The 16,650-nt window shown below is 30.2% G+C and overlaps 2 protein-coding genes across 3 annotated transcripts in view; both read left to right on the forward strand.

The window, feature by feature from the left end:
• Window positions 1–827: 827 nt before the first annotated feature.
• LOC148302877 (fatty-acid amide hydrolase 2-B-like) lies at window positions 828–14,343 on the forward strand. Of its 2 annotated transcripts, none has more exons than XM_088270913.1 (8): window positions 828–960; window positions 6,612–6,791; window positions 7,649–7,868; window positions 9,385–9,602; window positions 11,151–11,420; window positions 11,827–11,967; window positions 12,262–12,531; window positions 13,561–14,343. In XM_088270913.1, exons 2-8 carry the CDS (start codon window positions 6,612–6,614, stop codon window positions 13,834–13,836), a joined length of 1,575 nt encoding a protein of 524 aa, XP_088127039.1. In that variant the 5' UTR covers window positions 828–960; the 3' UTR covers window positions 13,837–14,343. The 2 variants fall into 2 exon arrangements, with proteins under 2 accessions (XP_088127039.1, XP_088127040.1); XM_088270914.1 differs by lacking the exon at window positions 828–960 and adding an exon at window positions 1,702–1,979.
• An 837-nt stretch (window positions 14,344–15,180) lies between these two features.
• The window catches only part of LOC148302878 (fatty-acid amide hydrolase 2-like), a 40,682-nt gene continuing 39,212 nt past the window's right edge, over window positions 15,181–16,650 (forward strand). Inside the window, exons 1-2 of the mRNA XM_088270906.1 lie at window positions 15,181–15,323; window positions 15,447–15,538. The gene's annotated coding sequence lies outside the window, so the exon portion shown is untranslated. The remainder of the gene's footprint in view (window positions 15,324–15,446; window positions 15,539–16,650) is intronic.

Below are 16,650 nucleotides of genomic sequence, written 5' to 3' on the forward strand. Positions count from 1 at the left end.
TCACATAATCTCTCCAGAACGTCTTCTTTCTCTTCCCCATCGCACAACATCTTCAACATCGCAGATTTTTCTTATATCTGAGTTTCTTACTCTGTCGCGAAGTGTTAGGCCTATATATATATATATATATATATATATATATATATATATATATATATATATATATATATATATATATATATATATTATATATATATATATATATATATATATATATATATATATATATATATATATATATATATATATATATATATATATATATATATATATATATATATATATATAATTAATATATATATATTATATATATATATATATATATATATTTATTTTTATATATATTTATATATATATATATAAATTAAGTCAATTATGCAAGTTCCAAAAATGTATTAATTATGTTAAACCTGTATAAAGTAATCATTTAAATTAGTCTATGATAGACCAAACTTCCAAGTTATTTTATAATTTACCATAAGTTTTACTTAGTAAATACTATTTCTTCAAATCTATTGTGGCACATTTTCAAACACCAAAATTCATGCGGAATGCATCGAACACGTGTCATAACGTGGTATTTACTAAGTTAAACCTAAAAATGGATAGAATATACCAAGTCGAATCAATTGATGCAATTCCTAGTTCTTCGTCATCTACATATGTTGGGATGTCACTATGTTTATCCGTTATTTCATATTTCGCTTATAGTGTAATACGAATTTACGCATTTAAGTTTTGCCTGTGCTTGTTTCGATTGACTGACAACTCAGTCAAGTAAAAACAGAGATAATGCAAAATTATATACGTAATTATAAATATTCTAAATGAACTTATTGCAAAATGAATTACAAGAATCATTTCAGTCACATCTAAGCTACGAGCAAAGTGGTTGGTTGTGAATATTTAAACCTTTTGAAATACATATTTTCTGTGAATATTTAATCATCTTAATCAAAGGTACGTAAAAAAAGGATATTTAGGTAGTGTAATTGTTGTTTTTAAATATTTTATAAATATATTTAAAAAATCACACAAAGAAAACAATACAAAGTACAATCAATAAACATTGAAATCCCTCTTCAAGAACAAAACCTTAATCTGTTTTTTGTAGAAGCATATTGTAAATAGTATTTGATATATTATTAGAAGTAATTCCTGTGAATAAATTTTTACATAAATACATATATATATATATATATATATATATATATATATATATATATATATATATATATATATATATATATATATATATATATATAAATATATATATATATATATATATGTATATATATATATATATATATATATATATACATACATATATATATATATATATATATATATATATATATATATATATATATATATATATATATATATATATATATATATATATATATATATATATATATAAATATATATATATATATATATATATATATATATATATATATATATATATATATATATATATATATATATATATATATATGTATGTATATATAAAATAAATATATATTTACATATTATAAAGATGTTTATATTAAATACCGGGCAGATAGTGCTTTATATAAGTATAAACGATGAAAAAGCGTAAATTAAAATTAATCTATAAAAAAAACACAATGTTTAATATATTAAAAAGGAAAATGTAATTTAATGAAAACAAGGAAGGCAAAGGAATTAGGACCAGGTAAGGAGTATATAATCATACTCATACATATAAAACTGTGATATTATCAAAAGCAATAATAAAAACAGCATTCCTCCTTTTTAAAGTTCACGTTGAATATACCAATTTTAGTGTCTTCGATTCGCCAGTCTTAGATATGTCGTATAAGTGAGTAGTAGCAGGTTTGTTGTATTACAATAAAATAGCGAGTTTTATCGCGCAGTGCTACTAAGTTCACGTACATATATTTACTGTGCACAGGACTGTGATTCTAAACGGAAGATAATCTTGTAACTATGTGGTAAATATTTTTTTAAACTCTACTTTTAGATTCGTGTTTGCATTGATTTTGATATTTTACTACCAAAATTCGATACATTTGCTTTTGGTACCGGCGCGAGAAATTCTGGATCGGTCGGATCTGACGTCATGATTTATAAAAGTATCAGATACATTTTGGACAATGTGTTAGGGATTCCTTCAGGGTTGCGCGAAAATTTTCGATTGATATTTTGTTTTTTTACATCGACAAGTTATTATTTTATTTATTTAATATAGTTGTGCTACTCTTTAATACTCTTGTGCTTGAAGAGGGACATTTTTCTTATTTTTGTCGTTGGTAATAGTAGCATTAATAAAATATTCCTGGGGAACATATATTTTTATGCGGTGTGAGGGAGTTATCTTGTTTAGTTTTTCATTGTATAGTCTGTATATGTTTATAGTGTTAAGACTGTGTCTTTTTATTTATTTTTTATTTCTAAACGGAGGCTGTTGTTTTTTTATTCCTAAGTAAATATAATTTTAATTTATTATTAGATTAAAACCAATATTTTTAGCTTTTCCACTTTTTTATTTGACCAGCGACCGGGTTTCGTCGTTACCGACATCATCAGACTGGTGAGAGGCTATACAAATTGTTATGTTATATATAAAAGAAGGCAGGAGTTGATAACCATGATTTGATACTTCTTTTATATATAACATAACAATTTGTATAGCCTCTCACCAGTCTGATGATGTCGGTAACGACGAAACCCGGTCGCTGGTCAAATAAAAAAAGTGGAAAAGCTAAAAATATTGCTTGTAATCTAATAATAAATTAAAAATGCAATTCCATCACGAAGTGTCAGTGGATAATATAAATCTATTAAATATAATTTTGTTTATACTGTTTTGTTTTGCATTTAAATATCGATATTTAGAATTAAACGACCATTTATATCTTACAATTAGTTATACTATTACAAAAACTGAAGTTACATAATTACTTAAAAAGAAACGCGCTAAACATAGCACAATATACCAAATTTGTTTCCGCGAAAAGTAAGTTGTGTAAAGCTGTGATATTCGTCAAATAGATACATTTTTACATATCAGCGCTTATCAATAATGTGCAATAATTTAATACAAATACAATATGTATTTTGCAAAAACAAATCGTTAATTACTCGCATCTAAACTTTGTTTTTCTGGTAAACCGGATGTTCTCAATTAAGTCGACACTTCATTTGATTTGCAGCATTATGTGCAAGGCGCAAAAGGGAGGCGGACATTAAGCGAGCATGTTGTAAACATTTTATTAATATTCCTTTTTCTTATAAACCCACCATCCTCGCAGTGTATATAGAGTCCTGGGGGACACTGTCAGCTGCGCAGAGAGGAAAATTTTCAAAATATTCTTAGGGGATAAAAACTCAATGCAGATTAATGAGGGAGGAGAAAGATGTATGGACAGAGGCCGACCCCTTAGGAAATTATCGATTTTTTTCAGATTTTTGTACGTGAGTGTATCGTACCCAAAGTTTAATCCCTCGTAATATCACTCTTATAAAATATTATTTACATCTATGACAAATGAACGAACAATAGCTGTCAATAAACCTCTCAAGTGCGTGTTCGGATTTAATTATCATATTTTTTCAAAGATTATAAATAATTATATTCTGAAGGAGAATAAACATCTATGTTGAACTTCGCGTGAATAAATAATGGATTCAGTTACTGTCAATCTTTAGGGGTATTGGACGTATGTAATATGTTAAGCACCTGAAAAAACTGATTATTGTGTGTGTGTGTGAATACTGTGGAAATTTGATACTCTCAATCAAAGGTTTGTTTAATATAATACATAAAAATAAAAATAGTTAACATAGAATTAACATTATTTTAGTAATAAATTACCTGTTTAATAAGCCCTGGGATGCTCAGACTTCCATCTTCTTTAATAAAAAGAAGATGGAAGAAAGATAGATGTTCCATATCAAGTAGAGACACCTACATGTAATAATTTATAATATATCAATACATTATAAATAACATGTAAATGAGGAACACATGTGACAGTTCTTTAAGCTTTTACCTAGTTTTTAGACTGTAATAAATAATTATTTTTTCATATCATATGCTAGGTAGTAAGAATAATACAGTTTTATTGCTCTAAGTATTCAAATTGTTTATATAAAAAAATATTTATATACAGCCAAACTTCTACAGTTCAATTAAAATTTCATTTATGATATTTTTTATGATTTCAACATAACTGTAGTACATAAATAGGAATACATACGTCCCATGTACAACCAAATTTTTACTTTAGAATTAATGTTTAATCCTTCTTGTGTATTTATTGTTTGCAATTAAAAAATTAACCAGCGAAAAACATTTGGATATGTATGACTATAATGTATAATGTCCGCCTCCGTGGTGTAATGGTTAGCGATATAGCTACCATGCTGGAGGTCCCAATTTCGATTCCCGGAGGGGAGGTAAAATAAATATAAGTGATTTTACACAATATTTATTTAATATTACTCTGGACTGGTCTCTGAAGCGCAAGAGTGATCATTTTGCCTTCATGTAAGTAATGATTAAGATAACTCTGTATAAATATGATACTGTGCCCTATGCACCAATGGGTGTGTATCAGGGATAGAAGAAGATATTGTGTAATTGTACATAGACTCATGCATTGATGGGGATTTCCTACCCACTAGAGCATCTACCTAAAAGTAGTAAAACAACACACATCATGGTCGCTCACTCCTTTCAAGAACGTCATAAATAAAAAATCATTAAATATCAGTTATGCATGTTTTCGGAATGCCCAGAAAATGTACTATATCCCAGCAAAAGCGGCATATTTTTAACTTAATATTTACCCACTACAGGGCAGAAAGTGTTGTTTTTGCATATTGAAGAAAAGGTATTGTTTAATTATTTTTTTTAAATATACTAAATTTTTTTCAAATGGAGAAAAAACCTTCAGGTTTTACCTAAAAAGTTTTGTTGCACAGTAAATAGTTCAGTAAGTGGGTTGATATTTATTTTTAATACATTGTACTATATTTTTAAACTTTAAAGACGTTCTCCTGAAAAATCGACTATTTTGATTTATGACGTTCTTGAAAGGAGTGAGCGATGTGTCAGAGACTGACGTTATAAAAATTGTAAATAAATGAATATTTTGACATACAGAAGAACTGCTGTTATCGATAACGTCACTTTTGGGACTGGATGTAAAGGTACATCATGCTACTAATTAAGCATGCTTATGAGCATGCTTGGGATGAACATGCTCTTTAGCTGTACACATTCGCTAATAATTTTCTAACATTCTTTAATATATATAAATACTAACATGCTCATGAGTAAAACTATTAAGACACATTCAGAGTACACCCCTTCCACCCGCGTTGCAGGTAGCATGCTGGAAAATCATACCGCTGTTGATTTTTGAGCATGCTCGAAACCAGCATGCTTATTTCTATCAAAGTATGTTCACACATGCTACTCAGTAGCAATTGCTCAATAATAGAATGCTTTTGAGCTAATAATTAGTATTTGTAGACCTTAAAGCTCGAATCCAAAGAAGTCTAGATTATCAGAAAATACAGAAAAATATAGATTTGCTGTAATACATAATCTATGAACTTAGAAATGACTATGTATTATTCTGATCATTTGAAACATTACAATAAACAGCACAAAGGTTTTTTTTATTTAAACAGAGCAATACAATAATAAATACATATAAAATGAAACAATACATACTAATTTTAAAATCTGTAAAGCTGTACCAAAATTACCTATACTTAGGCATAAAAAATTTCAACAGACTCCCTTTGGACATTAAAAATATAAAAGACACAAACACTTCAAAAAAAGAAACTTAACAAACACTATAAATATTACACAGACCAAACAATAAAATTTTAGATAAGATGACTCCCTCTCCAAGCAAAAGAGCTTGTCTCTTTTTTGGGAAGGTACCATATAAAAATATATGTGCCCTAGTAATATTATTTAGGTATACATATATAACAACAAGAAAAATTAAAAATGTATCCTATGTTATTAATTTAAAAAATTCATAAATATATATTTTGCAGATAGCTTATTGTAAAAAAATTGCCTAGAGCAGTCGATTTTCATTCAAAAAGTTTGGCTCAAGCACAGCCAGATGAACCGGAGTGGCATATTAGCCAAGGGCGGACAAGAAGTGTTCTACTGTATTAACCCTATACATGGGACTTGTTTCAATGTACCTTAATACGGGACTATCGTAAAATGTACAACGATAAGATAAACTCACATTTTACCAAAAACGTTTGCTAAAAACAAGTACAACATGTTTTTTGAGAACTATATATAAAATACGAACTTAAAATATCGGTAAAAACTAAGAATAATGCTAGTTGTCACTATGTTCTTTACATGTGTTTTCTTGGTATTTCCCAAGAAAATACATGTAAAGAATACATTAGAGATTGAATGTCTGTCATAAATTTTACGAATGTTCCGTAATCTAGAGTTAAATTACTATTAATATTACTATTAATAGATAACAGAATTTAATTTTGCGTTAAAAATATATGCATTGGGATTATCGATAAAAAGATTTTCATGACTACTGTAAAATGTTTGATTTCAGATGATGAATCCCAAATGTTTCAGAATAGCAGTATTCATATTCACTAAATTTTTTGGCCATTTATTCGGATTTGGTAAAATTGTTGGAATATGTAAAAGAAAGAAAAAGGTCCCTCCAATTACCAACAACCTCCTGTATATCAGCGCAACAAAACTAGCTGCCAATATCAGAAGCGGAGAGGTAATCCGTGTTTACTACATAATGCTGAAATTCTTTGATTTTCTCAGTGTTTTCCAAACCGAACCAACTATCTCTCTCACTTCTCTACATTACTCTCAGTCGAAATATCTTATTGAGCACTTCATAATCCTCTCTGAGAGTGGTCTATCGCTTTAGTCTTCTCAGGAGAACATGCATTCCATTTCTCAACATGACACTTCAGCTTTTCGCTTCAAGCTAGCCTTTGAAATGCATTGCCATGTGAAAAATTATCCTGTCTGACAACCTTCAAGAAATGATTCCTTTCGAACCCTAACTGTCCATCATATCATCCCTACTATCATCTTTCTCCTTCCCCTTCAACTCCTTTTTTATTCCCTATTCTACCCTTTGTATCTTTCTCATTTTATCTCCTAATTCAGTTATGCAATATTTTTTATTTTTTATTTATTTAGAGCCACCATTTTATTTTTATTTTGAGCAGTGATGCTATATACAGAATATATTTAAACAAATTGTATAATTCAACAAAATCAATTAAAAATGGCCTTAATTGTAACCTCATCATAATATGGCCCTATTCACAAAACTATAAAGCCTTTTCAAATAAAATGTTATCTAAAGATAAAATAAGTAGACTTGTTTGTGCACTACATGGAATTTTACTATCCGGCACTTCAGTTAGCATATAAAACGGATGATTGGCTTGGATTGGCTTGTGCTTTTGTCTTTCATTCTTGGGATCGGTGCGTGATCACAGTGCGCATAAATTCGATCACGCTTAACTGTCGTAGTGCCTTTTATTTTTAAAAACCGTACTGCCGGACGGTAAAATTCCGGGTACTACACAAGCCCCCTAAGAAACCTTTTTTTTCCAGATAAAAAGTGAAGACGTTGTAAAGGCGTACATTGCTCGCTGTGAGGAAGTAAATCCCTATATAAATGCTATTGTAGATGAAAGATATGACCTTGCTTTAGAGGAAGCAAGAAATGCTGACCATTTAGTCAAATCAAAAGCTTATAGTCAACAGGAACTAGAGGATCAGTTTCCCTTATTGGGCATACCAATCTCAGTTAAAGAAAGTATTTCGGTTGAAGGTAGGCAATTACTAAAGAATAAGTACTGTTGAAATGAATGCAAATATCAGCGCAATGTATTTAGCAACCACTGAGTGAATTTAAAAATTGTAGAGGAAGATACTTTTGAGTGAGAATAAATGTAGAGCACTACTGCATTGAATATTATTATTGGTAATAGAAGTATGGCCATGGAATCTAGCAGCGCATGATGGAGTTCTAGTTTTAACACTCCGCTTATATTGCCTCCACTCCCTTAAAATGTTATCTTTTATTTGAGTATGTGCTTGCTTTTGTATAGCTACAAATAAAGTAATTGGAAATGAACATAACCCTAGTGCAAGATAAAGTGTAAATATATGGTTCGGACAAGTGAAACGAATGGATAACGAGAGAATGTTTAAGATATCTTATGTGGGAGGTGAGTTTGACGGACCTCAGTCCCCCAATTTCCGTTTGCGGGAGATTGTAATCACAATTACCAAAAATTTTATTATTGCAATATTTAAGGTCTATAGTGACATCTGTTGAATTTTCGTTAAAGCTTTATCATAAGTAAAATAAAATAACAACTTTAGTTTGTTCCGAATACATTTTATTTGACTGGTGACCGGGTTTCGTCGTTACCATCATCATCAGACTGGTTTATTATAAGAGTATAACTCGAGACTCTTATCACTGGTACCACTCTTTAGTAATTATTGATTTTTATTACTCTTTATTAGTGGATACACCCATAGCTTGCTATACGGCCGCTCTTTATACGGCATTTCGCTATAAGGGCCCTCTTCAATTAAGGCACGTTTTCGATTTAGGCCCAAAATGTTTCGCTATATCAGCAAAAAAAAAACTTTTTTTCGATGTATATATATTTATATGTTGCAATTTTGTGCAAGTACAATCTCGATTTTATTTGTGATTTCCTTCCTGAAATTACGCAAAACATTTTGGATCTAGCACATGATCTCGGCTTTGAAGGTTTGAACGGATGTGATGTGCTCGATCTACTTGAAGGTGATAGGGAACCCCTTTCATATGAGGAACTCATTAACTTGCAAGCAGAACTGGAATTCGATGAAGAGACAGAGCCTGTTGTATCCAAACAGCTAATATCAAAATAATAATGTTAAAATATTATTTTGGCAAGTATGAATGAAAGAATGGACCAAAATGATTTAAAAATACTTGTCAAAAGAGTAAGTCCCTGGCATATCAACGTAGATGTGCAAAAACCCCCTATCTGACATATTGATTAAAATTGTGTTTTTTATCCAAGTTTACATAAAATTCTATTCATTTTGCTTGTCAAATCTAAAAATAGCATTTTAACATCTAGTCCATTTCTTATATAGAGTATATTTTTGCATCTCAATTATCAAACAATGAAAGGTTTTAGTCGATTCTATTAAAATAGAGCTTTGGTCAATAGGAGGTATTGCACATTGCCTTTACAACATAACTCCGTTATGGTCAGGCATTAGGCGTGTGATTCGACAAATAAAAAGCATAATAAAATGATAATTACTGATTTTACCAGGACTGAGCCACAGAGCTGGTGCTGCAGGAAGGCCTCCCTGTTTAGCTTCTGAAGATGCCCAGGCTATCAAGCAGCTTAAAGCTGCTGGTGCCATCATCTTCGTCGTAACCAACACTCCAGAGATGTGTATCAACATAGAAACATTCAACGATGTTACAGGTACAACAAATAACCCATATGACTTGAGACGTACCTCAGGGGGGTCATCCGGAGGAGAGGTAAAGCATTTACATTTTTATTTATTTGATATTCAAAGAATTGCCTTTTTGGTCCGACTTACTAACTGTTATTTAAGTTAGCAATATTAACATGAACCTCTTATAGTAGGGACTAAACGGAGCCATTTCATCGTAACGTAACATTACAATGTAACGTTGCAATGTGAGCATCCATATAGTCAGTACAGCGAGCCGAGCGCTCCATCCATAGTCAGAGCGTTCGCCGCGAGCGACGTTATGACGAAATGCTCTGGTCAGTCCTCACCTTTAACAAAATGAGCTTTCCCTGATCCCATGCCATTTTAAGAAAATGATTTTATTTTGACAAATAAAATAAAAAATCAAGTGGTTTTGCTAGCAATATAGTTAAATAGATAGATTAAAAAGTACCATCTAGTACTGCCCGATGCAAACATATTCACAAACAAATGTACTTGATTATAAATATGAATTTCTTAACCATAAAATATTCTGTGCTCTGCTTTAAGTCTAGAATTTTTTTGATATATCATTTTAAGTTTAGAATTTTTTCATCACTCTGTTAAACACACGGAGTTTATCACAGATTTTATCGTTTGATTTGACTTTTCAGATGGATTCATGGATTCATTGATAGAGTAGCTTAAAGTCATACTAGTATTCCTCCTCAGAACTTGTGGATTTTACATTACATAAGCTTATATCGTAGTCATACAGGAGAAAGTGACCAAGTGCATTATTTTACAAAAACTTGATCATTGACTATTTGATATTTTACTAGCTTAATATTGCCCTGAAAAAATCCCAAAGGATTTTAAACTTGGAAGTATAACATATTGGCTTGGTAAAAATGACTAACTGCATTGATGTTTATTTTCTTTCTTAAGTGACTTAAATGGCCCTCCTGAACATTTTACGTTTTTGTAGTTGGTCACTTTCTCCTGTACGACTACGATATGTATACCACTCTAACGGTGGTAAGGACTCTGAGAGTGCTAGTAACTGTTTCTATCTTTGCTTTTGAAATACTTTATATGATTAGTATATTACAGCAATAAAACTGGTTTATGTGTGTGGGTCTGAATGGATGCCAAGAGTTTTCATAATGGACCCAGGAATTTTGTGTGAGCTTTAGAGTCAATTACAAACTGAAACAATAAAAAAATTCAAATTGTTTAATGATCATAAACATTAATGTATTAAACAATTAAAAAAACGTATTTTATAAATAAGAAATAAAAAGCAATTAAGTAATAAGAGTAACTTATAGTTTATAGGCAAATAAAGGAATGGATCAAGAGTTAATTTTATGAAAATTGTAAAATGTTTATATTCTTAATTTTTTTCCTCTTTTTTTGTTTGTATATTAGGCTAAAATCATTAAAAACAATAAAAAAATGTATGAAAAAAGAACTCTACCGACAAGACACACAAGGTGGCTTGGGTCTCTGCAAAAAAAAATTCTGAATATGTAAAAATTGTGATATAAATAAATGAATACAAATAAATAATTTAAAAAAAAAATATTAAAAAAAAACAAATTCTTTACTCACTTTTTGTGTTTTATAGGCAGCGCTTGTATCTTCTGGAGCATCGCTTATTGGTATTGGATCAGATATTGGTGGTTCATTAAGAATTCCTGCCTTATATTGTGGACTATTTGGGTACAAACCATCACGATTCTTAATTTCTATCGATAAGCATATCCCGAGTTGTAACTCGGAGTTATGGAAGAATGTATTTACGTTTGGACCTCTTGTTAGATATGCCGAGGATATACCATTGATTATGAAATCTTTGCAATTAAAAGGATCACCACCTCTTCAGGCAGAAAGAGAGGTGATTTTATTATTTTATTGTTTTGTGCGTAAATATCTGCAAATTCTCAAAATGTTGAGACTAAGAGTACAAAACGTGCTCAGGCTTCAAATACGGTTCAGAGAGCTAGAGTTTATTAAATCTGAACAGATTAATAATACATCCATAATGAGATGGTGCTAAAAATGGAGGCCATATTCGCAATTATTAATTTGGTTGGATTGCCAACAAAAACACTTTAAGTACAAACAAACAACAATCATAATAATAATAATTTGAAATCATTTATATAGTGCCATTTTCATTAAATAATATCTCAAGAGCGCTTTTGCAAGTTGTAATGATGTTTCTTGCATGAAGCCACCATTCTATATATTTTTTGAAATCTTATTGAACTCTTTGATTCATATACTTTATTTATTGACAGGTCTCCATCAAAACACTTAAGTATTATTTTAAAAAGAGTGACACATCTGGATCTACTACAGGCGTAAGTGATTGTATTGAGGATGCGCTACTAAAAGTCGTTCATTACTTTCAATGTAAGCATTTGGTTGACATCAAAGAGGTTTGTGTAATTTTCATTCATTCAATCTTTGTAATCTACTACTGAAAATACAGGTAAAATTTCTTATCAAACCCTACTTAATTCAATGATAGATACTTCATTACATACTAAAACCAAACACACTGTCAATTAGAAAACGATTATAGTATATTTTTAGCATAATGTTTTTAAATCAATGATTTTATTTTTAATATTTTTATTTTTCTAATGTACATATGTTGGTGATAAAAATAAGTATTTAGTCAGTCAGATATGCCATATTTGTGAGATTATTGTGTGCTTTATTTATTTCAGGTTGATCTTCCAGAGTTTAATGATGGCTTCAATTTCTCTGTGTACTGTTTTGGTCAAATAAAAGGTGTAGAGTCAGTATTGTCATATAAAGATGATATTGAAAAATGGCATTCAGTTTGGCATGAAATGTTAAAAAAAATTGTATGTTTATCGAAACACCAATCGATTTCTATACTTTATTGTTTTTTAACCAATGAAATCCAAAAACAACCAGAAAGTGTCTTTCATAAACATTATGAAATGCAAGTTAATTGTGAAACAAAGCTATCGGTAAGTTTATGACTTATAATGGTGGAGACTGACCGGAGCATTTTGTCGTAACATCGCTTGCGGCAAGCATGTTAAGTTTTTTTTTTTAAATCACTTTTTTTTAAAGGCAGTGTATGTGTTAAAGGAATATCCCGTAAAGTCCCTACTTTAAGAGGCTTATCTGTAGGTAGGATATTAAGTAAATGTGAAAAATACACCACAAATATCCAGACCAATTGAAAATAGATCTTTCTTGAATTAATTCTGCAATTGGCGGGATTTGGGAGTTGAGTGTCTACTGAATTACGCCACGGCTCCTGGCAATTAATTTAAAGGAATTAATTTACATAAAATAGTTTCATTTTCAAATTAAGTGTGCAGAATTTAAAAAAAGAGAACACAACAATGTAGGTGATTGACAACTGTACAGGGATCTTTTACTTAGTATGTACCACGTTTTTGTCTGTTTCTAGAATATTGGCAAATATGCCAATTTTCACTCCATTTAGTTTTTTAGCAAACACTAAAGACTTCAAATAAATTTTTCACTATTCATGTTGTAACACTTTAATGCGTACTTATAAAAGCTCAATATTCCTGGCATAGCACTTCAGTAGGTAACTACAAAAATGCATACATTTTCTTAATTTTCTTGTGATAAACTATATCTTAACTATCTAGATACCTTTTATTTTAGAGATTTTTACAAGCAGTGAATCAGTTACACAAGTTATTATGTGTATAATAACTATTGCTTCTATTCTTTACCTACCTATTCATCTTGCATTTCCTTTCTCACATTGTAATAATGTTCTTTGTTCTCAGGTTTACAGTATAATCCGTATCCCATTAAATATATTCCTCTCCTTTATCCAAATTTTTGTAATGCAGAACCGGGCATCTTGCCTTCATATAAATAGAGATCATTTTATTTCCATGTCGACTCGATTTACTGCCCTAAGCACTATTTGAATGTGAATAGCAGTCAAATAATAAAATAAGTTACTTTTTAACCCAAAATAAAGATTCTTCAATATTTATTTATTTTAGGAACTACTACAGGATGATGGGGTGCTCTTCTACCCAACCCTTCCATACACAGCTCCATTTCATAAGGACTATATTCATAGAATAGTTGATGTTCAATATACGGCTCTGTTTAATGTTTTTGGTTTTCCCTCCATACATTGCCCTGTTGGACTAAGTGATGATGGTCTTCCAGTGGGAATCCAAGTAATAGCTAATCGGGGTTGTGACCATTTACTCTTTGCTGTTGCTAAAGAAATTGATGCAGCTTTTGATGGTTGGGTACCACCTGCAAAATGAATGGAGTAAACAATTATATACCAAGAGTTTATTGTTAAGAACAACTACCGCAGGTTAACCTGTCTGGGAGTATAGCCGTACATGAACGGCCATGCCAAACTTTCTGCAAAAGAGCATGGCCGTACAAGTACGGCCTATACAAAACATAATTTATGACATGATTTACATCAAAACATGTTATAACATGGTTTATTGATGTTTCGATAATATTTATAAAAATCATGTGTGTTGGTGTAAATATATTTTTTTATCCAAGAAAATATTTTGCTTGTATTGACTATGATATAAAATTATAAAAAAATGGCAAAAAAACTCACTCCCGAGACACAATTTTGTCTGCAAAAACTTACTCTCGGATAGGTTAAACAAAGAAATAAGATACATTAAGATTAATATAATTTACAAATGACAAAAATACTTTAATTTTAGATAATTGATTTGTATGCGCCTGAATTATATATGTAATGCATATTCTTGCCAAAATAATAAATAAAACAATAAATATGTGTATTTTATTTTTATATGTGATAAATAAATCAAATAACTTTTACTCACAAAATTAACTTGCATGAGCATAATAGATATTTTAAAGGAAGAAATTATTCACTACAGATTGATAATTCTGAGAAATTCGAGAATTAAAAAAAAATCGAGTGGGTCATCCATGAATAAATCAAAGATCTTCTTAACCACATTGCTGCATTGAACTCTTCACCTCCCAATATCACTTCAACCCGGACGTCGCTACATTGGAATATTCAACCGTCGTTGCGCCCTGGATCAGGATCAATTAACGCCGCTACCTCAGACGAAGCCATACTGGCCTTACAACCCGGTTGCCATCTTTTAGCAGTCGTTTTCGTCAATATTGCAGTGGCAAAAAGTCTCTCTAAGCAGCGGTAATCGTTTCCTGGAGAAATTATCGTTCAGGCGAGACCGGGGATTTATTAACGCCCGGGCATTCTGCAATCACACTAGCACGTGTGGTATACGGCACTTTGTAAGGGCGCGAAGGATTTTGCCACGTCTCTTGCATGATGATGTATAAGTTATTTATTTATTGCATTTATTCAAATTCTTAAAAGGTATCAAAGAAACATGCCTGTATTTATAAATAATAGGTTACTGATCTAGATAGAAAGAGAACATAAAAATTGGTTGTAAAAATGGAATATCTCCTTAAAAAATTCTTCGGAATATGAGATTCTTCGGTAAAATAAAAAATGAATTTTCATTTTTATTAGATAGGTAGGAACGTACATTCTGGATATGGTAAATATTTTCTTATATGGCAATAGTTGTAGTCTGGCAACCATGTTTTGACAGCTAGCTGTCAGTTGGGAAGAGTTGGGTTTTCGATTTTACGTTGGTCTTTATGGGTGATTTCGATTTTGAAAAAATGGAGATGAATATAATTTCAAACGAATATCTCTCACTTATATTCAAAAGCAAAATGGACATTTTACAATTATCTTCGAACCTATGGGGTAATTTATGTCATTATAATTGTTTTCTTTAGCTACTTTTGAGATATTTAAAATTGTGAGTTCAAATATGATGAATTATTTCTATTTTACTACTGTTTTCTGACATGTTTATTATTTTTTCAGTTTTCAAAAATCCTTCAAAATTTTTTGTCATTAGTGGAAATGTATAAATTATTAACTCATTCAACAATAGATGGAAAATCAATTGGATAAAGGTAAGTTTTTTAATGTTCTTGTATTTTTTGTGATTTTACCTTAAATACATATTCAACAATAATACTACATATTTTATAATACTCAAAGCCACAAAAATTTCAATAATTAATCGGATACCCAAAATACATAAATTTCGGATATGAAGATTAGTATTTGTGAGATGTCGTCATATGATAATGGAAGTTTGTTTGAGAATTCTAAATTCATAAATATTTAGTATACAAATTTCATTCCATAAAGTCCTGATAATATTATGATGATTTTGCTGTAAAATTATTGCCTCAAAAGAAAGACGCTTTAGGAGAGTTAGATAGACTTTCTTGTAAAGGTAATTCCTAAGTTTTATGAATGAAAGAATGAAATCAGTTTAATTTTGGAACTTATAATAATAATGATATTATTAAAATAAGTTCCAACAATTTGAAATTTGTGATACATGTCTCTGATAAACTAAAGCCTTTTCAGTCCTATATAGATGGCTGTAGTGAACTCGATGTACTTATTGATGATGTATGTAGGAGTTGAAAAAATTGAGTTGTGTGGTTATCAACCATGGGTAGAATGGTAAATGTTGCACATGTGTAAAGTGATCACTTAACCAATCTATGATAGGTCACAAGCCCTGCAAATACTTAAAATCCACATTCTTCTTCATCTATGTTGAGATGTCAAAATAGCTGTTTCTTTTTAAGGCACGTTTCAAGGCTAGAATTTATAAAACATATCGCGCACTTCTTTCAAGAATGTCATAAATCAAAAAACTAGATTTTCAGGAAAACATTTTTGAAGTTTAAAAATATAATACAATATATTAAAAATAAATATCAAGCCACCAACTGAACTTTTTACTGTACAATAGATCTTTTTAGGTAAAACCTGAAGGTTTTTTCTCCATTTGAAAAATATTTAGTTTATTTAAAAAAATAATTAAACAATACCTTTTCTTCAAAATGCAAAAACAACACTTTCTGCCCTGTAGCGGGTAAATATTAAGTTAAAAATATGCCTTTTTTGCTGGGATGTAGTACATTTTCTGGGCATTCCGTAAACATGCACAACTGAAAATTTACAATGTTTGATTTATGACGTTCTTAAAAGGAGTGAGCGATAG

Source organism: Brachycentrus maculatus, unplaced genomic scaffold, assembly GCF_059751285.1.
Source record: "Brachycentrus maculatus isolate JH-2025_06_01 unplaced genomic scaffold, ASM5975128v1 h1tg000401l, whole genome shotgun sequence".
NCBI classification, from domain to species: Eukaryota; Metazoa; Arthropoda; class Insecta; order Trichoptera; family Brachycentridae; genus Brachycentrus; species Brachycentrus maculatus.

Excerpts from the sequence above, each read along its gene's own strand:
- LOC148302877 (XM_088270913.1), top strand. The coding sequence starts at position 6,612 with ATGATGAATCCCAAATGTTTCAGAATAGCAGTATTCATATTCACTAAA. Across the intron at positions 6,792-7,648 it reads CCAATATCAGAAGCGGAGAG|ATAAAAAGTGAAGACGTTGT; the intron begins GTAATCCGTGTT and ends TTTTTTTTCCAG. Across the intron at positions 7,869-9,384 it reads AGAAAGTATTTCGGTTGAAG|GACTGAGCCACAGAGCTGGT; the intron begins GTAGGCAATTAC and ends TGATTTTACCAG.